The sequence below is a fragment of the Bubalus kerabau genome, chromosome 1 (genome assembly GCF_029407905.1).
Source record: "Bubalus kerabau isolate K-KA32 ecotype Philippines breed swamp buffalo chromosome 1, PCC_UOA_SB_1v2, whole genome shotgun sequence".
Lineage (NCBI taxonomy): Eukaryota > Metazoa > Chordata > Mammalia > Artiodactyla > Bovidae > Bubalus > Bubalus kerabau.
Window position 1 is genome coordinate 259,922,958 of NC_073624.1, and position 21,419 is coordinate 259,944,376.

Genomic DNA, 21,419 nt, shown 5'->3' on the forward strand with positions numbered 1-21,419 from the left:
TAGACTCTCCATCTGTGACTCTGCCTCCTCTAATCACCCAGCAAATGGAGACAGAGGGAATATGAAGATTGTGTGGGAAACTGTTGGCCAGACTATGATTAGCAGGCTCTGCCTATATTTTTTATGCCAGATATTCCGTAACAATCTCCACCTAATTGCAAAAGAAGTTAGGAAATGCCAAGTAGCTGAGTGTCTAGGACAAAAAGAGAATGGAATTTGGTGAAGCATTTTTTTTTTTCTGCCACGTGATTCCATGAATAGAACTCTAGATTCGGAAATTGCGGTTGATTTTCTCTTTTTCAGGTAATGGTAGATGAATCCCTTTTGTCTGATGACCCTGATTCATACGTGACATTGACCGTTGTCCGGTCCCCAGGAGGTAAAGGAGCTGTCCGACTTCAGTGGACCCTAGACGAGATGGCTAAGGATGACCTCAGTCCTTTAAGTGGGATGCTTCATTTTAATGAGGTATAGTCATTGTCAGGATGCTTGCAGTTTTTCTCTAATTTGTCTTTGATGTTCTTTTCCAGAGTATTGCTTATAAATTCATTTGATATTAATAGTATTCACTATGTCTGGAATTTTTTGAAATCATATGCACCGTGGGAAAATCACACACGCATACACACCCCTAAATGTCTGAAATCAAATTTAGTTTTGACACTGCCTATATCCAACCATTAAAACTACTCTGCTGTCCACATTGCCTCCCCTGATTGAGGGCAAAACCGGTCAAGCAAGCAGGGCATCCAGCTGTCGTCCCCATCTCCATCTGTCCTGTAACTCTTGCATATATTTGACAACCGAGATTGGTCAGTGTTCCCTTTTAAATACCCTTTCTGTTCCTCCTCCTCTGTCACGGTTGTGACAGACCATGCCTCCATCATCTCTCCTTGGGTAATCTTTTAACTGATGGTCCCACTCCAAATCTTTTTTCTGTCCATTATCTGTGCCTCTGATTTATTTTTTTCGGTCAGTCGTGTCCGACTCTGTGTGACCCCATGGACAATTCACGCCAGGTTTCCCTGTCCTTCACCATCCCCTGGAGTCTGCTCAAACTCATGTCTCTTGAGTCAGTGATGCCATCCAACCATCTCGTCCTGTCTCATCCCTTTCTCCTCCTGCCTTTCTGAAAGGAAGATCTTGTTTTGCCATCTCCTGCTTAAAATGATCCATGATGTCTTCTTACCTGTAGAACTTTCGGCTCTAAAACATGGAACACAGAGCCTCTCGGAAGGAATCCTGGCTGTACCTTCCTCCCAGTTAATCCAAGCACAGGGTTTCCATGAATCCATTCTAACTAGAGCCAACTAGTAGTTATCAGCCAGACTCTGAGGTCTTTTATCCTGGAAGGAGGGATGGCAAAGTGAAAGAGAATTGACAGGCTGATTCTGAAACCTTTATGGAGATGTAAAAGACCAAGAATAGCAAGAAACTCACAAAGAAGGATGGAGGCTGGCCTTCCCCAACTGAATTTAAGATAGTATGTATCAGAGGTAAATACGATAGTATGATTGGCTTTGGGATAGACAAGTAGACAAGAGAAGAAACTGGGGAGTCTGGATTTATCCGTCTTTCATGGTTTTTACTTTCATGTTCGCATAAATCATTCCTAAATTCATAAAAATGAAAACAAAAGGGAATTAGTTAAAACCCTGAAAAATTGTAGAACTGGTGAATAAGGTTTTTTTTTTTTTTTTGGTGGATAAGTTTTTTAAAAAGCCACAAAAAATAATCTCACAGGATAAGACCAAGTAAGAAAGAACTGTTAAAAGAGAAAGCACAAAATTGTAAGAGATTACTTTGTATCAGTACAGTTCAGTTCAGTTGCTCAGTCGCCTCCGACTCTCTGCAACCCCATAAATCGCAGCATGCCAGGCCTCAAATGTAAACGCCTATATGAAATTGATTCTAATAGATATATAGTAGATGTAGAAAGTCTAAGCAGATGAATTTCTGTAAACGAAATAAAAAATAAGAGTAGAAGGTCCCCAAGGTGGTTTTCTAAAAGAAAACTGACCATACAAATAAGATAATTCCAATGAAACATAGTCTTTTTTTTTTTTTTTTTTTTGAGTCTAGTGGCCTTTTATGAGAGCTTTCAACACCAAGCAACACAGAAGCAAATACTTTTTTTTTCTTTCAATTTTCTAATTGGTGATTGGGCTTCCCTGGTGGTTTAGCTAGTAAAGAATCCATCTGCAATGTGGGAGACCTGAGTTTGATCCCTGGGTTGGGAAGGGAGAAGGGAATGGCTACCCACTCCAGTATTCTGGCCTGGAGAATTCCATGGACAGTCCATGGAGTCAGTGATGCCCTCTGGCAATCCATTTGCCACTTGGGACATTCTGCCGCCTTTTTTGAGGTATTGGTTTCTCTAATGGAATTAGTTATCCCATGCCAGGTGTCACAGATGTTTCAACCACTCACGTCTTGGATTCTGATATGTGATGGCCCAGGAGACCTCTCAGTTACATGCCCTAGCCCTCTGTAAAATCCTCACTTGGCATGAGAAGAATTTAGAGATTACTTTGAAATTTCTTTGGAGATTTCACATAGTAATAATGAGCAGTCAGTTTTCAGTTACTGGATTCTAATCACTAGATCTGCTTCCCAGATGATTAGAAAGGTTTTCTGATGTTAGCAGGATATTCATGCCAAAGTGGCAAATAGTCTGATTTTTCCCCCAGGGAATAAGGCCATCCTTGTTCAGAGTACTGAACACCAGGAGGGATAAGCTTGTGGGTGACCCTGGATATGACTCCCTCTATCTTGTTCTTTGCTCTGCAATCTGGTGCGTTTCATTTACTTCTGCATAACAGCTTTGTTGTTCTTGAATATTCAGCTCTGACATACCTATGTCTCCACTCTAACAAATGGCTGTGTAGCTAAGCAAACCAGAGAAGGCGATGGCACCCTACTCCAGTACTCTTGCCTGGAAAATCCCATGGATGGAGGAACCTGGTAGGCTGCAGTCCATGGGGTCGCGAAGAGTAGAACTTCATTTTCATGCATTGGAGAAGGGAATGGCAACCCACTCCAGTGTTCTTGCCTGCAGAATCCCAGGGACAGGGGAGCCTGGTGGGCTTCCGTCTGTGGGTTCGCGCAGAGTAGGACATGACTGAAGCGACTTAGCAGCAGCAGCAGCTCTTATATAAGATTTTTAAGAAGTATAGTACTATAAAATAGAAAAAAGGAACTCTGAAGAAAGAGCAACTAGAGTGAAGCGATTAAAATAATACTTTTAATACATAAAAATCTCAAAGAAAAGATGATTGCAGAACTAAGATTCTTATTGTTTAGTCTCTAAGTCATGTCCGAATCTTTTGCCACCCCTTGGACGGTAGCCCCCTAGGCTCCTCTGTCCATGGGATTTTCCACTTGAGAATACCGGAGTGGATTGCCATTCCCTTCTCCAGGGGATCTTTACAACCCAGGGATCGAATCTGCGTCTCCTGCACTGGCAGGTGACTTCTTTACCACTGAGCCACCAGGGAAGCCTGCAGTACTGAGATAAGAAGAAATAAACAGCAGAATTCAAACTGTGGAAAATTATTCAGTGATGCATGGGAAAAATTGGACTTTTTTCAGTCAGCATCAGAGGAGACCTTAAAGATAAAAATGATTTCTGTCATGGTTACCTCACAAAGTATTAAGCGTGTTGTCTTCTGTGCATTTGCTTTTCCTTGTTCCTTCTCTTCCAGTCTGTACTGAAAACTTACCATATGTTCCAAGAAATTACTGAGCTAAGTGTAAGACCAGAGAGGGAAGGAATAATATGAGCTCTCTTGAGATCAACACCTGCGGAAGGAATAGGAAGGAAGCAGGAGTGGTTAGAGGCAAATAGCAAAAAGGGGTAGTAGGTAGATAACTCTTATAAGTATTACACCTCTCACTGTGATTTATTTATATCATGCTGTGGCCATTTAACTCAAGTGATTCAACTCTCAGTGGTTGAACATTTTCAGTAAATTTGAAAGTTATGTTAAAAATTTTTCCCTTCTTCCTGTTAAGAATCTTAATGGAATTTTTGCTCAGAGCTAATTTTTATGTAATAATTATCTCTGGAAGAAACCCGTAATTCTAAAGGGTTTAAAGAAAGGGCATCTTTAAAAAATGCTTATGAACTTAAATGTCATTCTGCTGATGAGAACATTCAAAATTTAAGTTTGGCCACTCTGAAAACACGTGTTCTCCTCTCATTTGGTGTAGACTGAGTCCCAGAAGACCATTGTGCTGCACACACTTCAGGACGCCACGTTGGAGGAGGACAGGCGTTTCACCATTCAGCTGCTCTCAGTTGATGAGGTAGAAATATCTCCAGTAAAAGGTGAGAGAGAGCGACATTTTTGGAAATTAAGAAGTAGTTTTTCGGAAAAATGTGAACAAATAATTAGTAGTTACAATGATGGTTAGTGTTTGCTTTTATAATTCAAAAAATGTCTGTTAAAACATGAGGATGTTATTTCCTACTTGTATGACAGCTAAGGACTTTTTAAAGCTAAAATTATAACATGCAGCCTTGGTAGGGTCACATGCCAGGGTTTTCATACTCCTTAGCTGTGTGATTTTTTAAAAAAATAAAGATGTTTACTTTAGTAGTGTTCATAAAGTAAAATATGAAAGCTTCCTAAATGACCCAATAGCAGGGAACTGGTGAAATTTAACAGAATACTCTGCAGGTATTCAAAAAAATGTGGCAGAAAAAGCCTTACTTGCATCAAAATTAAGAACATCTAATTACATGGATAATTTTTACGTTCATAAAACTGGCTTTATAACATGTTCAGTGTAAGCCCACTTTTCATGTGCATGTCATAAACATTAGGAATTATGTACTTGAAATGTCGATGGTGGTTTTTGAGTAGCTGTATTTTCTACGCATACTTAAAATGACCACCATTACTTTTGTAATAAAATGTTGTTTTAAAACTTAGCCTGTTATTTATGTCTCTTTCAGCCTATCTATACCTGTTTTCATCATAAAATAACTACTTAGATATTTCAGCATTTCAGAAATAGGTATCATAGTTCTCATTTGCTTATGGTCCATGTGAAAATGTGTTTCTTACATCTGGAGAAAGAGGATTAATGGTGCTAAAATGGTTTCATTATGTAATGCCCATAAACAATGGCACAGCAACGTTGATATGAAAGCTTAGTTCCTGTTGCATGTCCTTTTTTGAAATTAAGAACTTCATCCTGTGCAAGGGTTTGTGGCCAAAGAAGCAGAATTCTGTGGCCAAGGAAATTCTTAGAATTGTAGAGAGTATCATATACTGTCACCCCAGATGTCACCTAGGATAGTTAATCTTTTTGCATTTTTATCTAGAGTACTTTCCTTCAGGCATTTGAGTCAATCATATCTTTGCATTATATTCTTACACAAATCTTAAGTCAGCTAGCTCAGTTACTTACATTGTGTTACACAGCAGAGTTGATGTGTCTATGGACTAATTAGGTGCAAGAACAAGAGTATACCAGTGGATCAAGGTAAATCATTTGTTAATATAAAAAAATTCATAATGTATTCCTAACTGTGACATACTTACACTTGACAAACCACTGTTTGTGCTATTAATCCATTGCCACAGAAAGTGATAGTGTAATAATCCAGTCCTTTGTTTCTTGAAACTCTAATGTGTGCTTCTGGAAACAAGCTCATTTAAGTTAGTGCCAGATTATGATATGAATACTCAAATTACTTGATACGATTTTTATTTCCATTTTCATAGGAATACTTGACACATTTTATAAACAAATTTTAGAAGCAAATGATTGTCAGAAAATTAAAAAAAAAAATGGGTCCCCAAGAACTCTTGCTTTTGCTACATAGCTAACAGAGATAGCCACATAGCCACTTATAGTGAACTGCAGAATGGTTACTGTAGAAGTGGATTAATACGTAGGGTAGAATGCAGTCCCATACTTGCTTGTCATGGGAGTGGTATTGGAAGTACTGCCCACTTTATCCTTTTCATTAAAACGTGATTGTGGGCAAGTCATTTGCCTTAGTGTCTTCAATGCCTCTCTGCACTTGCATGTCTTCGTTGGTAAAATGAGAATAATATTAGTACCTAACTTATATGCTTATCATGAAGATTAACTCACAGGATTAGTATATGTAAATCCCTTAGAACTTTGCCAGGCATGTATTAAGTAAATACATGTGTTTTCTACATGAGCGGTATTATGTATCATCTTGAACTCAGGTAGCGCATCAATAATCATTCGAGGAGATAAGGGAGCATCTGGAGAAGTTGGGATAGCTCCATCATCTAGGCATGTCCTCATTGGAGAGCCCTCAGCAAAATACAATGGTACTGCCATCATCAGGTAAGGGCTTCATGATTTTCATTGCCCAGGTGAGAATTTTGAAGTTGCATTTAATTAGCATTCTTGTGCCCTAAATACATTGCTGTCAGTGCGGACATATTCTTCTTATAAACTGGTACAATCCTGTGGCAACAGCACATTTTTTGTAAACACTGAAGGTATGTTTTTACCTGTCTTGATGTTAAATCTGGAGAAGGAAATGGCAACCCACTCCAGTGTTCTTGCCTGGAGAATCCCATGGATGGAGAAGCCTGGTAGGCTGCAGTCCATGGGGTTGCACAGAGTCGGACACGACTGAAGCGGCTTAGCAGGTAGCAGGATGTTAAATCTGAGGTTTGTGGTTTTTAGATGATTTGCAGAGCCCATGATGAGGAAAGCACATTGAGCGATGTCAAGAGATCTCAGCAACGTCTAGCTCTCAGCCCTGTTTTGTCATTTATGCCATAAAATAGGAGCTACTTGTATATCTGAGCTACAAAATCATTCCTTAAAAAATCATCTGAATCAAAGATTTTAAGATGTTCTAAAATTAGGACCTGTTATATAACTAAGATATTCCCAGCTGGTGCAGTGGTAAAGAATCCTGCCTGCTAATGCAAGAGACACAGGAGATGTAGGTTAGATCCCTGGGTTGGGAAGATCCTCTGGAGAAGGAAATGTCAACACACTCCACTATTCTTGCCTGGAAAATCCTACGAACAGAGGAGCCTGGTGGGCTATATATCCAAAGGATCTCAAAAAATATGGACACAAATTAGCAACTAAACAAAACAACAACAACATTATGATCATAGGCAATTTTGTTTATTATAAATTCTCTCATGAGGGGTGGAATAGCAACTATCAATAAAGTAGCTGGATTTATGTTAAAACTTTTATCTTTTTGGTTGTTTTTCCAGTAGTATTGCATGTATGAAGTGTTTCCTGTTCTTTAGTCTATTTGAACTTTGTACCTTGTGTAGTACATGAAGAATCTGTACATGCATTTTTTTTTTAAATTCCTTTCAACCTTATGCTTTTAGTGTGCGGCTTTTGCCAGTATTCTTGTCAAGCAGATTTACACAAGCTCAGTATTTTGGGTGTTGTCTTGGGATTTTTTTGACTTTCATTTGCTTTATAGCTGATAGATAAGGTTATTTAAATGCAAATAATGTTCTTAAAATAATGCAATTTGCAACAACATGGATGGACCTAGAGATTGTGGTACTGAATGAAGTAAGTCAGGCAGAGAAACGCAAATATATGCTATCGCTTATATGTGGAATCTAAAAAAGGGTACAAATGAACGTACCTACAGAATGGAAATAGACCCACAGATGCAGAAAACAAAACTTTATGATTACCAGAGGGTAGGGTGGGGAGGAATGAATTGGGAGATTGGGATCGATACATACCCATTACTATATGTAAAATGGAGCTTCCCCAGTGGCTCAAATGGTAAAGAATCTGCCTGCATCATGGGAGACCTTGGTTTGATACCTGGGTCTGGAAGATCCTCTGGAGAAGGGAATGGCAACCCACTCCAGTGTTCTTGCCTTGAGAATCCCTTGGACAGAGGAGCGTGGTGGCCTACAATCTATGGGGTCGCAGAGAGTAGGACAGGACTGAACAACTAACGCTTTAACTTTACTTTGATATGTAAAATAGATAACTAACAAGAACCTACTGTATAGCACAGGGAACTCTACTCCATACTCTGTAATGACCTATGTGGGAAAAGAATCTAAACAAGAGTGGATATATGAACATACATAAGTGATTCACTTTTCTGTACACCTGAAACTAATACAGCAGTATAAATGAACTGTACTCTAATACCAGGTTTAAAAAAATGCATAATGTTCTGGGAATAAATGAACATTTGTTATTGTTGAAGGACACAGCAAATATCTAGGAAAAGCTCTTTTAATAAAAGTGTACTGAAATATACATTTTACACTGTTGTAGCCTTATTCGTGGCCCAGCGATTTCTGGGGAGGTCACAGTGTCCTGGAGGATAGTCCCTCCTTCCTTGGAGGAATTTGCTGAAACATCAGGAAAGCTGACGATGCGAGATGGACAGTCTGCGGCCGTTGTAGTGATACAGGTACCTCAGTTACTGATTGCTGTCACGCCCTTTGCTGTCAGTCTGTGTGTGTGGTTCGGGGGGTAGGCTTAATATCACAGCTTGTTGTCGTTGCTTATGTGATATATATCTTTCTTGAAATGTTCAGATTCTGCTGCGAGTGGCTCTTTCTGTCCGTCTCTAGGCTTTGAACGATGACCTTCCCGAGGAAAAGCGTTTCTATGAGTTTCGGCTCACTGGGGTCAGCGAGGGCGGAGTGTTGAGCGAGTCTAGCGCCACCGCCACCATCACCGTGGTGGCCAGTGACTTTCCCTATGGCCGGTTCGCCTTTTCGCAAGAGCAGCTGCGAGTGACGGAGGAAGTACAAAAGGTAGCGCGTGGAATGCTTAAAGCCGTAGACGTCACTTTTTATCTTTTGTATCACGAGCGATCTTTAAAATGTGCTTCTATGTTCACATTCTCAAGCTGATTTTCACAGCTGATTTCATGTGCTCCTGCTATCATTTTAATGTCGACTTTATATACATTTTTTATCAATTTGTATAGAACTTCCAGATAATCCTGGTAAGTAAAATTGGAGACACTCAAAATTAAGTCTGGCCTGGTAGAGTACTCACCCAAACCAAATGAAAAAACATTGCTTCTTGCGCAGGTTAACCTCACAGTCATCCGATCAGGTGGGTCTTTCGGCCGCGTGAGGCTCTGCTTGGAGGCTGTAAGCGGGACAGCCGAGGTCGGCGTGGACTTCCTGCCTCCACCTGTGCAGCTCCTCTTTGAAGCCAGAGAGACGGTGAAAAGCGTGCACATTGAAATCCTTGATGACAGCCTTCCTGAAGGTCCTGAGGAATTTTCCCTTGTGATGTCGGAGGTGGAACTCCTGGGAAGGTAAAAATAGGAAAAAGAAAGGAAGAGTCAAAGCTGGGCTGTGCAGGGATTAATTCTAAGCTCTAAGATGGTTTACCCCAGCTTTTTCTCAACATTCATGTGACGCTGGAACAGGACATGGTGGCAAAGGCTGTTAATTATTCCACGTTGTAAAATATAATTTTTTTTTCCTGAAAGTTGAAAGTATGTATTTCCGTTGTGTAAAGTCATTCTGCATAGCAAGAGAATTGAACATGGCATAAGCTGGTAGTAATCGGTGAGAAAAGAGAGGAGCTGTTCTCTAGGTCAAAGGTCAGCTGGCGGGGCTGATTTTGGATCCCCCACCTCTTGTCTGTACACCACGGAGTGGGCTGGACTGAGAGATTTCTTTCCTTGGTATCTCAGAAGACTGTACTGTCTTCTTTGTGGATGAATGAGGTAGATATTTGCCCCAGTGGCATTTTTAAAGCAGGGGAAGAATTTCTGAGTCAGAGATAGTTGGTGGGTAGTGCACCAGGGATTCAGTGAGGATCAAGAATTAACCCTGTTGAGACTCTCCTGTTCTCTGATTTAGTGGGAGCGACTTGCTTAACAGGGTGGGGAACACGTGTTCCGTGATGAAATGGATGAAATGCTCAGAGCTTGAGTGGCATAGGGAACACCTCGACATCTCTGGCTCATGCGTAACCTTCAACTGGAATCATGTTTCCATTTAGATAGTTCTTAGAGGAAGTTTACTTGTGCATGCAGTGAAAATGTTTTTGCATTGGTGATATTAATGCCAATCTTTAAAGCTTTCTTCTAACTAAAATATTTCCCTGAAGGAGGCAGGATGTATATCATTCCCTGGGGAAGAATTGGCTGTGAGCTGACAAACCCTTCAAATCTTCAGTTTCCAGAAATGAGTCTGCGTCTGATGATGGGAATGAATTTGTCCTTATAGTAAATGTATTAAAACATGCGCTGGTCAGTTTTAATTAATTGAGTGAACTTTGATAAGCATAGCACATTACGTGTGATATTATATCTGTGTTTTTGACTAAGTAAGGCTTGAAGCATTTGTCCCATTGCTATCCTTTAAAAAACCCAATTCCTACTTAAGCCTAATTCTAAGGAAGTAATGTTTTTCTTCCAGATACATTTCCAGGCTTACTTTGATCTGAAAAGGATAGTATAAACCCAATTTTCCTAGTTTCTAGAAAACGTATTGCCTTGATATTAAGTTATGTTAAGCAGCTAAGCCATAATCCTTCTGACTATTGATAACAGTTTATTTTAATATTTTAATGCCCAGTTTTCTAATTTTGCCTTATATATAATCATATTAATGAGCTTTCAAACTTTAAAGCTGGGAAGGTTAAAAATACTAGGTAGAATTTGGAAATTGAAGGAGGGACTAAAGTGGTTTAGTGTGTGTTCAGCAGTACCTTCCTAGCCCTAGAAGTTCATTTTCCAACTTCTTCCCAGTTTCCTTATAGTTTTATTATCTTCCCATGACCTACGTTTAGTGATAGTATATTAGTTTTTATTTTATCCAGGCAGTAATAACTGAGAGCAGTGCAGAAATCTATTTCAAACATCATTTCAGAAAAGAAAAGTATTTTCGTGTTGAGCTTCATAAGACTCAATTACAGGAGCTAGTAGGACCCTTCTTCAGTTCATGCTAAGCAATTATGTACTCAGTTTATTTTATTTTATTTTTTATGACTGTAAGAGGGTATGATTTTACCATCCAAGAAAATGGACTTCAAATAGACCAACCTCCTGAAATAGGAAACATCTCCATTGTCCGAATCATCATAATGAAAAATGATAATGCAGAGGGAATCATTGAATTTGACCCAAGGTATACCACCTTTGAAGGTAGGTTCAGTAACCTTACTTATAAATTTAGCACCAATTTCTGATCAGAGTACCTGAACATGACATTGTCAGTTTGAATTCCTACGTGCATTTTCTTGGTTTGGGGTATGTGTGTGTGTGTGTGTGTGTTTACACATATACTTTGTATTTATTTATGCCTTTATGTGTATATATTTGTATTCAATTTTAAAACATATTTTGAGTTACTTTTGGGCAGTCTTAAATCTCATTGTGTATGGCAAAATGAAATGGTTAGGAATAAGGCATTTAGAAAAATTATGTTTAATTTTAGGATTATTGAAATGTTTATATTTTGAAGAGTTTTATGAGTATAGTTCTAATTTATGCAGTGTTTAATTTCCTTTGCAATTAAAAATCAGTGGAATATTCACTTTCTAATGAATAATCAATCACCTTTGAAACAGTTTACTGGACTGCAGGCACAGGCAGTATCTGGACTCCCAATCATCCCAATCATGCTTTCTTCAAACAGTTCCTAACAGCAGCTTGCCTTCTGTTGCCAATTCTCCCCTCATGTAGAAGTGGAATGTGGAATATATGGTTATACATCCCCCTGGGTAGAAGAAGTTGGCTGCCTTTCTGTTTTTATTCAAAGGCAGAATATGAATATACCTTTCAAAACAAACATTTTATCTTATTATTGCAATCAGTTTATCACCTTCATTGCCTCTGTCAAATTCTTTTGTTATCTGCCATTTTAAAGTTCATCAGAAATCACAATTTATTATTGTCTTCGTGGGTGGCATCATAGAAGACATCATCATTTTGCAAACTTCAACCTACAGCAAGTAGAAGTCAGGATGCCTTTTTACACCAAGGAAAAAATGGGGTCTTTTTTCTGTTATCTGATTTCCGTTTGATTCACTGTCTTTGGGAAAATTTGGGGCAATGCACAGTGATAATTACAATGTAAGTTCAGTACTACTTAGCTATGGCTGTTATGAACTCTACTAAATGATATTTTAATATGCTGATATTAGTATAGCTGAAGAAGAAATAAACTTGAATAGAATTCTTAAGTTGAAATCAAACATTGAGGATATATGTTCAGATTTACAAGTAGATAGGAGCTTAACAATGTAATAGAATCATATTTATATCTGGACTTCTAAAACACTTATATGATGTAAGTAACATATACCTTATTTTTTAATGTTACCAATGTTTCCATTAAATATGCAGAAACAATCCAGAATGGTTTCCTTTGAGTACAGTATACATGTTTTAAGTGTTTTTTGTGTTCGTCTACCATTATCTACCAGTTTGTCTACCAGTAAGGGTTATTTACTTGTATGTGGCACACAGAGGCAAAATGCCTTGCTGATGATTAAGTCAATGATTTAAATTCTAGCTTACACTGCTCACTATAACTTTCAAGTTTTGACACACTGTATTTCTCCTAAAAAGTAAGTCGTGATGTGTTCGTAATGGTTCTTTAAAGTGAGAAACGAACTGCAGAAAAATTGAGTGCTTGCATCGTCCTGTTATATTTAATTGTCATGTTTAAGTGAACCATAGTAAAGTCAGTTTCTTTGGCTGGCATACCAATTCACTGCACATTCCTGTTCCAGTGGAGGAAGACATAGGGACGATCATGATTCCCGTGCAGAGGCTTCATGGCACTTACGGCCGTGTGACGGCTGATTTCGTCTCTCAGAGCTCCTCTGCGGTTCCTGGTGGTGTCGATTATGTACTGCATGGTAGTTCAGTCACCTTTCAGCATGGGCAGAACTTAAGTTTTATAAATGTTTCCATCATTGATGACGATGAAAGGTAATGCTGTTTCGTATGTAACATGCACATTCGTAAATCATGAGTATTGTGTTTCGGTCTTTACCTATGTTTTGCATTGAAAATAGAATTTTAGATTATAGTTGTGCCCATGGAGAAATGAGTGAGGAATTCTAGGGGGTAGGGTACTGGGGTAGGGCAAAAGGGAGTGTGATTATGTGTCACTTTTTCTCAAACAGAAGAAGAAATACTGATTTTTGTTCTTCTAGATTGAAGAGTCTATAGTCAGAATGTGGAAACGTCCTGCAAATCATTTCCTTAATTCATTAAACAATTAAAAAGAGGGGCAGAAAGTCTAATAACTTGCAGGTTATGTAATACTGAAGTTGATCATTTCACGCTTCTAGCTAAGCACCCTCTCCTTAGTGCTTGGTGTGTGACTACTGTGCCTTGAATATGTATGACCAATTTGGAAAATGACTAGTTATTTGGGTTTTAGAAGCATTTTATTATGTTTAGACTCACAGAATTGCTCTTTCTCTTGCTATGCAGTGAATTTGAGGAGCCCATTGAAATTATGCTCATTGGAGCTACTGGTGGAGCGGTCCTTGGGCGCCACCTAGTGTGCAGAATCACGATTGCCAGGAGTGACTCTCCTTTTGGTGTAGTAAGATTTCTCAATCAAAGCAGAGTTTCTGTTCCTAATCCCAATTCCACAATGATTTTACCCTTGATGCTGGAGAGGACCGGAGGACTCTTGGGAGAGATTCAGGTAGAGTTATTTTTTTCCCCATGATTTTTAAAATATATTTCTCAAATATATTCATTTATTCCTAGTCAGTAATATTTATTGATTACCAAGTAGATGTAAAGCAGTTTCCAAATCCTGTGAAATACATAAAATGTATGAGGCATCCAGCTGCCTTCAGGGTACTCTTGAGAGAAAGTTAACAGTTAAATGAAGGATTTGGGTAAAATTCATTATGTCAACAAGTACATTTGTTGAATGCTTTCCATGTGCCAGACCCTGTCATAGTCCCTGAGAACGCACAGGTTAGGAGGACACAGTTTGTCCCTGTTCTCTTAGAATTTTAAAACAATAAGCAAACAGATTGCTATAAACTTCCGTCTTAGAACTGCTTTTGCTGCATCCCGCAGATTTTGGATCGCTGTGTTTTTGCTATCATTTGTTTCTCGGTCTTTTTTGATTTCCTCTTTGATTTCTTCAGTGATCCATTGGTTGTCTAGTAACATATTGTTTCCTTCCAGCTACCCTTGATTAGATGGTAAAAGTGTGATATTTAAGCCGAAAGAGGTGCTCATGTAACCATTAGGGGGCTGAGTGTTTGGGCAGACGAATGAGACAGTGTAGATCTCCAGACCTGGTATGCTTGAGGTGCGAAGAGGTCCATGGGGTGGGTGGGCTTGGAAATGAAGGGATAACAGCCCAAGTTAGATCACAGAGGCCTGTAGGTATTGGACCTCAGAGAACTTTCTCAATCAGATTGAAGATGAGTCGAAGTGCCAATAGGACGCCATTGGAGAGTTTTAAGCAAAGGAATGATATCAATGTCACCGGATCGTGGGCTCACTTAGAACCGCCGAGAAGGAAGTAGGTTGTCCAAAAGCCAGAGTAGGAGAAGGGAGGGGAATGAGAAGCATGTCGCCCTCTAGAGCCCACAGCAGAGCTAACAATGGCTCAGACAGGGAGAGAGGTCGAGATGGCCAGGCGTGAATAGAGGTTGAGTACATTTTGGAGGAAAAATACACGAGGGCTGATGGAGCCTGAGGGACAGGGAGGAATAAAGGCTAACCTAGAAATTTTAGAGGAGCAACTGGTTACATTGTAGTGCTGTTTATCAAGATGTGGCAGCTTGGGGAAAAGTAAGAGTTCTGCTTTGGCTTTGTTGGTTTGGGATAGCGGCAGGACACCCCAGTGCAAGGGTCAGGAAGGCAGCGGGGTGTGCAGGTATGGGTTAGGGGGAGGTCAGGGCTGCAAACACCGACCTGAAGGATGGTGAGACACTTGGAGGCATTTGAAACTCTGAGGCCCGAGGAGTGTAGACAGGGATGGAAAAGATACAGACCAAGTCCTGGGCCCCCAGCACTTGTGGATTTGAGGAGGGAGAACCAGCCAAGAAGACTGAGATGTAGAGAAGGAAAATTAGGACGACTTGTGCCGGATAAGTATCACATAAGCCAAGGGAGATGGGACGCAGTGTTTCCAGACAAAGAAGTGGTCAGCTGTGTCTCACGCCGATCAAAGATGAAAGAAGCAAAGACAAGTGGATGTGAAACGTATATAATTCTTTATGGATGTGAAAAGTATATAATTTTAAATTACACAAACTTTAAATGATGCCTTTGTTGCAACATAAAAATTCTGTTTAACTCTGAACATTTCTGTTTCTCTTATACTAGGTTATTTAAGTGTACTTGTTGCTGCATACCCAACAGACTTTTCACTTGATTCAGATAGGTTTTGATGAACAGAACCTGTGCACTAGCAAGACAGTTAGTACTTGTATTTATCAGAGTTTGTATGTGTGCTCAGTTGCTTAGTCAGGTCTGATTCTGTGGCCCCATGGACTGCAGCCCGCCAGGCTCGTCTGTCCATGGGATTCTCCAGGCAAGAGTACTGGATTGGGGTGCCATTTCCTCCTCCAGGGGATCTTCCCGACCTGGGGTTTGAACCTGGTCTCCTGCTTTGGCAGGCAGATTCTTTACTACTGAGCCACCTGGAAAGCCCTGCAAAGTTTTTATTACTCACATATATATAGATATATGTTTAGAGTATGTACTTTTTTATTTTTGGTATCCTGTGATGGTGACAGATGACCAGGTATTCAGATTTTTCGTTACTTATTAAACGTTGTTGTTCATGAAAACGGGTGTTCTATAGATTACATAGTTTATGTTTGTAAAGATTATTTTAAACAACATGAGTTGATAACATAGGACTTTGTGGGAGATATTCTAGAATAACTTTCACATGTATGTATATATTTTTAATACTGTATATATATTTTTTAATATATACTGTATGTATATATATTTTATCCTGCAGAGTAATTCTTTGTTTAAAGCTGATTGTTTTCTTTAAAAAACAAACACCCTGCAGGTGAACTGGGAGATCGTAGGACCCAATTCTCAGGAAGCCTTACCATCACAGAACCGAGACATCGCAGACCCAGTGAGCGGGTCCTTCTTTTTTGGAGATGGGGAAGGTGGAATGAGAAGCATCATTCTGGCAATCTACCCACATGATGACATTGAAATTGAAAAGACTTTCATTATTAAACTTAAACTTGTGAGAGGAGAAGCTCAATTAGACTCCACAGCTAAAGATGTTACATTAACAGTAAGTCTGACTTTATTTTTCCCACAGAATTTAGGCTTTAAAGGATCTTTCAGAAAACGTGCTTACATTTGTTGAAACTCTATGGGCTTATGATGAATTAAAAGTTATGAAACCCAATGACGTCGTAGTAATTCCTGTGGGTCAGATGTTCTGGTTGTTATATTAGTTTATTACATAGCCTGATTATTGGTAATTTTTTAAGATACCGAGAAATAGTTATCTTATACTTTTTGAGAAAATTTGATGCTTTGGGGAGATTTGGCACTTTTCAAGAGGAGGCATTTGTTGTATCATGAACATTGGCTATCTTTGCCATTAAAGGGTGGCAGAGTTCACAGGTAATCACAAGTCAGGCTGTTGAAAGGAAGGATGGTGCTTTTTCAGTCAGTGCAGTGATGGTGTGAGTCAGATCCAGATCCAGTTTATTTGGTATGAATCACCCAGTCCACTGGGTCAGAAAGTCCTGCAGACCAGGGTTACCGAAAAAAAGGTAGAGAGATGCACCTTGTTCTAAGTTTGGAAAAGCCTGTTTTATGTGGGGTCTGTATCAGATACAGAGAACTGGAGAACTGGAACTGTTAATGTTGGGAGACAGATATGAAAAAAGAAAGACATTTTGTAAGGAATTATATCCCATAACTGTGGGGCTGGCAAGTTAGAATCCATAAAACAGGTAGAAGGAATCCATAAAGCAGAATCCATAAAGCAGGCAGGAAGCTCAGGAACGAACTGAAGTTGCCTTCTTGAGTCTGAATTTTGTGGCACAGGCCAGCAGGCTGGAAATGCAAGCAGGATTCCTAAATTGTGGTCTTGAGGCAGAATTCCTTTTTCTCCGGGAAGCCTCAGTGTTTGCTCTTTAAAGCTTTCGTCTCATTGGATGAGGTCCATCCACATTACTGAGAATAGTTTTATTGACTTTGTCAGCTGGTTGTCAGTTTTAACCACATCTACAAAAGATCATTACAGCAACATCTGGATAGCATTTGAGCAAACAGTTGGACACTTTAGCCTAGTCAGGCTGACACATAAAATTAACCATCATGGGGCCATTACCTCTCTCCATATTATCACTATAAATACATCATAACCAGTAGAAAGAGGTTGGCTAAACTTAACTGGTTAAATGAGGTGAACATGAGGTGAGTAAAGCTAATTCAGGCTTCGAAGTTTTGTCCTTCTGAGGTTCTACAAATTGTCATTTTCTGAACACTTATTCCCGTTATCCTTCAGGAGTAGGAACCTTCTTGCTTTAGGTAACTGTCAGGGAAATGAAGGTTTTTAAAAGTTACATAGCCAGATACAGTCATGCCCAAGAGTCATGATTGTGTTTCTTTCATCCCCTCAGTTTATCTTGTACATACACAACGTATCAGGGCACTGAATGTTGGATGCTGTGATTTCATCCATAGTTGTTACAATGTCTCCCCTCTGCTCTCTTTCTAGATAGAGAAGTTTGGTGATCCTAATGGAGTGATTCAGTTTGCTCCCGAGTCTTTGTCCGAGGAGACCTATTTGGAGCCATCCGCGCTGGAAGGGCCCCTGATCATTACCTTCTTTGTCAGAAGAATCAAGGGTGTTTCAGGAGAGATAATGGTACCATTTTTCTTTGGATTTTAAGCAGAGTAATCATTTGCCTGATGGTTGTGGTTGAGAAGAACAGAGAAACTGTGTGTTCTGGAGAATTAGAGTTTTTGATAAACTGAAGCGACATGAATTTTCACACATGCTGAGGTTCACCGAGGCCCCTTTGGGCTGGCTCGCTGGCACCAACCTCTGGTTATCTCTTTAAATACTCAGTTGCAGTTAGGTTAAAAAGATCTTCCTCATATTTAATCACAAAGAATATGATTGAACTATTTTGTAATTTCTTGTTTGCTATAATGTGAAGCTTTTTCTACTTAACAAGACTATCCATGATTTTTACAAATTGCTTAATATATTCTTTATTCTCAATATCATTGAGATGTCCTTATAAATTATCAAGATATTCATTGAACAGGTCAAAGTTATCTGTTTGCTAGCTAAATTTATTTTGTGAAATCTCTCTATAAACTTAGCTTTCCCCCTGTACCGGAGATTAATTGTTACTTTTCTTCAGTTGAAACTTTATGGACGTAAAAAATTTTTGGAAAATAAATTTTTTAGAGATTTTTTTGGAGAAATTCTTAATTTTTAAAATCTTAGGTATCCTCTTTTTATTAAAAACAAACAGAAACAAATTCAAATGTGAATATCAAATTATCTGCTTACGTTTTACCCTCAAATATGGTCTTGGTTCACTGTTGAATGTACTTGTGGAACTGGTATGGTATTTTAAAGTTAACTTGTTTCTCTTTATCTTTTCAAATTATGTTTATTAATTTAGAAGCAGGTGAAATGAGTTTTTGTCATCCTGTCCTGCAAATGGCATACAATAGCCTGAAAGAGTTAAGACAGTTTCTGAATTACTTAAGTAGAGATACTTGGAAAATTTAAATTTGAATATATTGATGCACACTTATATAGGCAAGCTTTTTATATATAATTGAGGTAAACGAATTCAAAGGATTTTGATTAAAAACACTGCATTATATAACTTTGTTGGTTTTCTTCCTTTTGTTTTAGGTTTATTGGGAATTAAGTAGTGAGTTTGATATTACTGGAGACTTTCTTTCTACAAAAGGAAGTCTCACCATTGCTGATGGAGAAAGTGAAGCCAGCTTTGATGTTCATTTGCTGCCAGATGATATTCCTGAGATAGAGGAAGTGTATGCGCTCCGGCTTGTTTCAGTAAAGGGAGGAGCAAAACTGGATACAGAAAAATGTGTCGTTTGGTTCTCTGTTTCTGCAAATGACGACCCGCATGGAATTTTTGCCCTGTATTCAGATCATCAGTCCGTACTTATCGGGCAGAACCTTCGTAGATTCATCCAAATTAATGTAACCCGGCTTGCGGGCACATTTGGAGATGTGGCTGTTAGATATCGAATATCATCTGACTCTAAGGAGCAGTCTGTTGTCACAGAAAATGCAGAGAGGCAGTTGGTGGTCAGAGATGGTACCAGATACACAGTGGACGCAGTGCCAGTCCAGAGTCAGGTCTGTAGCGTCTCTTTCGTTTTCCCAGTCATTCTGAAAGACTCCTTCAAGAAAACCCTTGTTAATCTCAGGATCAGTTTAATATCTGATTGAGATATTTAAATGGAACTGTGGAAAATGCCTTAGAAAATGCATAGTAATTTTTGCGTAATACATATACTGCTGCTAAGTCGCTTCAGTCATGTCCGACTCTGTGCGACCCCATAGACGGCAGCCCCCCAGGCTCCCTCGTCCCTGGGATTCTCCAGGCAAGAACACTGGAGTGGGGTGCCGTTTCCTTCTCCAATGCATGAAGTGAAAAGTGAAAGTGAAGTCGCTCAGCCGTGTCTGACTCTTTGCGACCCCATGGACTGCAGCCCACCAGGCTCCTCCGTCCGTGGGATTTTCCAGGCAAGAGTACTGGAGTGGGGTGCCATTGCCTTGGCATTTGCAAATTATAAGTAAATAAGTATCTGTTCCTTCCTAGAGATAAAATATTTTTGTCTAGATAGTAGAAGGCAGTTATTTAGTTCTTCAGAATTCCAGGAATTGTTCCAAGTGCTACACACACTCACATCACACACACATGTACACACTGGATGCTTATTGAGGGGGAGATGTTTGTAGGCTTCCTTGCACTCCTATCTGGAGAAGGAAATGGCAACCCACTCCAGTATTCTTGCCTGGAGAATTCCATGGATGGAGGGGCCTGGTGGGCTACAATCCATGGGGTCACAAAGAGTCGGACACGACTGAGTGACTAACACTTGTGCTCTTACCAAAGAGCAGTGCAGTGAGAGACGGATACGTGTTTCCTGGGGTCTGACGGGGCTACATGGTATCCGCTCTTCTCTCCTTAAAAATCTGCCACCCAGGAAGTCAGCCATGGGTTTTTTTTGTTAATGAGGAGAGAGGACAGCAGACTATTCTGCCAACATATCAGGTGAAAGTGGCAGGAACCAAGTGGGTGCCCAGCAACCTTTCTCACTCTGAGCCACAGAAAGTGATTTGAGGGACTCTCTGTCTCAATCCTTCCAAGAGGATACCTAATGTCATTCCATATGCACGGGAGAGCAGTTCATTTATTTCACACATGGAATGCAATGCAGCAGTGGGGATTGCTATTTCATGGCCATGAAAGTCCGTGCCAGAGGGTAGCCAGATTGGAGTTGTCTCGAGAATGGTATGAGGTGGATTGTGAAGTTAGGAGACAGTAAAAAAGGTCATTGGAAGAGTGTGTGTTTCTGTGGTGGAATGGCGATGAGCTGAATTCTGAAGTCTTTGATGAACATACAGATGGATTCCATGAAAGGTGAAACGTTTGGGTGCCTGCCAGTGCTATTCAGGAAAGGACTACAGAAGTGAGGCAAGACCCTTGTCATTCTTCCTCAAAGCAACTCCCCACCTGCTCCAGAGGTGCTGGAAGATTGATGGAAAGGTCCAAGAAGGGCTGGAGAAGTACTAAAAAGTCATGCCATGATCCCTTTCCCACCTTAGATCTTTAGCTGTGGATTGAGCAAGAACTGGGATAAATAGAGGAACTTTAATGGAGTGTGAGATGAAAGTTTTTACTGGTATGGATCTGGCCTTTACCTTCATAAAAAATGACAGAAGGCTTTGAGATCTACACACAACATTGTCAAAGATAAGAAGACAGAAATGAAACAGCTTCCTGTCTATAGTCCACTAAGTTCAGCCCACTCAGTAATGGATGACATTTATGCCTATGATCCATAGAAAATTGGCTACCTTTTGACATATTATACTAATTAGTACCTACTATGCAGCCTTTTGATCTTTTTGTGCGCTCGAGTTTTTTACTTTTGCTGTTGAATCAGCTGGGAAAATGCAGGCTTCTTAGTGAGCCCTGGGATCCATGGTTATTCCTACATCCCTGAAGTTGTTTAAGAAATTGACTCAATAACATGGCTTTGTTGTATCAATTTTTGAATTCATGTCCTATATCCCCCAGTTCTGAAGACTGGAATAAACAGTGCAAAGCTGGGGAAATGAGAGATGGATTAAGGTAATCAGAATATTATTATATCAAGTCTCATTTACAAATTAGAAGAGTTTAAAAAAATACAGTGTGCTTTAGTTATGTACTTAAAACATTTTCCC

At 39.6% G+C, this 21,419-nt stretch overlaps 1 protein-coding gene across 1 annotated transcript in view; it reads left to right on the forward strand.

Moving 5' to 3' along the window:
• Nucleotides 1-21,419, forward strand: part of ADGRV1 (adhesion G protein-coupled receptor V1) — a 538,620-nt gene that overhangs the window by 170,836 nt on the left and 346,365 nt on the right. Inside the window, exons 59-70 of the mRNA XM_055564426.1 lie at nt 304-468; nt 4,213-4,330; nt 6,213-6,336; nt 8,284-8,422; nt 8,586-8,771; nt 9,054-9,286; nt 10,980-11,128; nt 12,721-12,922; nt 13,433-13,652; nt 16,002-16,241; nt 17,685-17,834; nt 18,846-19,319. Of these exons, the coding sequence (XP_055420401.1) occupies nt 304-468; nt 4,213-4,330; nt 6,213-6,336; nt 8,284-8,422; nt 8,586-8,771; nt 9,054-9,286; nt 10,980-11,128; nt 12,721-12,922; nt 13,433-13,652; nt 16,002-16,241; nt 17,685-17,834; nt 18,846-19,319 (2,400 nt within the window). The remainder of the gene's footprint in view (nt 1-303; nt 469-4,212; nt 4,331-6,212; nt 6,337-8,283; nt 8,423-8,585; nt 8,772-9,053; nt 9,287-10,979; nt 11,129-12,720; nt 12,923-13,432; nt 13,653-16,001; nt 16,242-17,684; nt 17,835-18,845; nt 19,320-21,419) is intronic.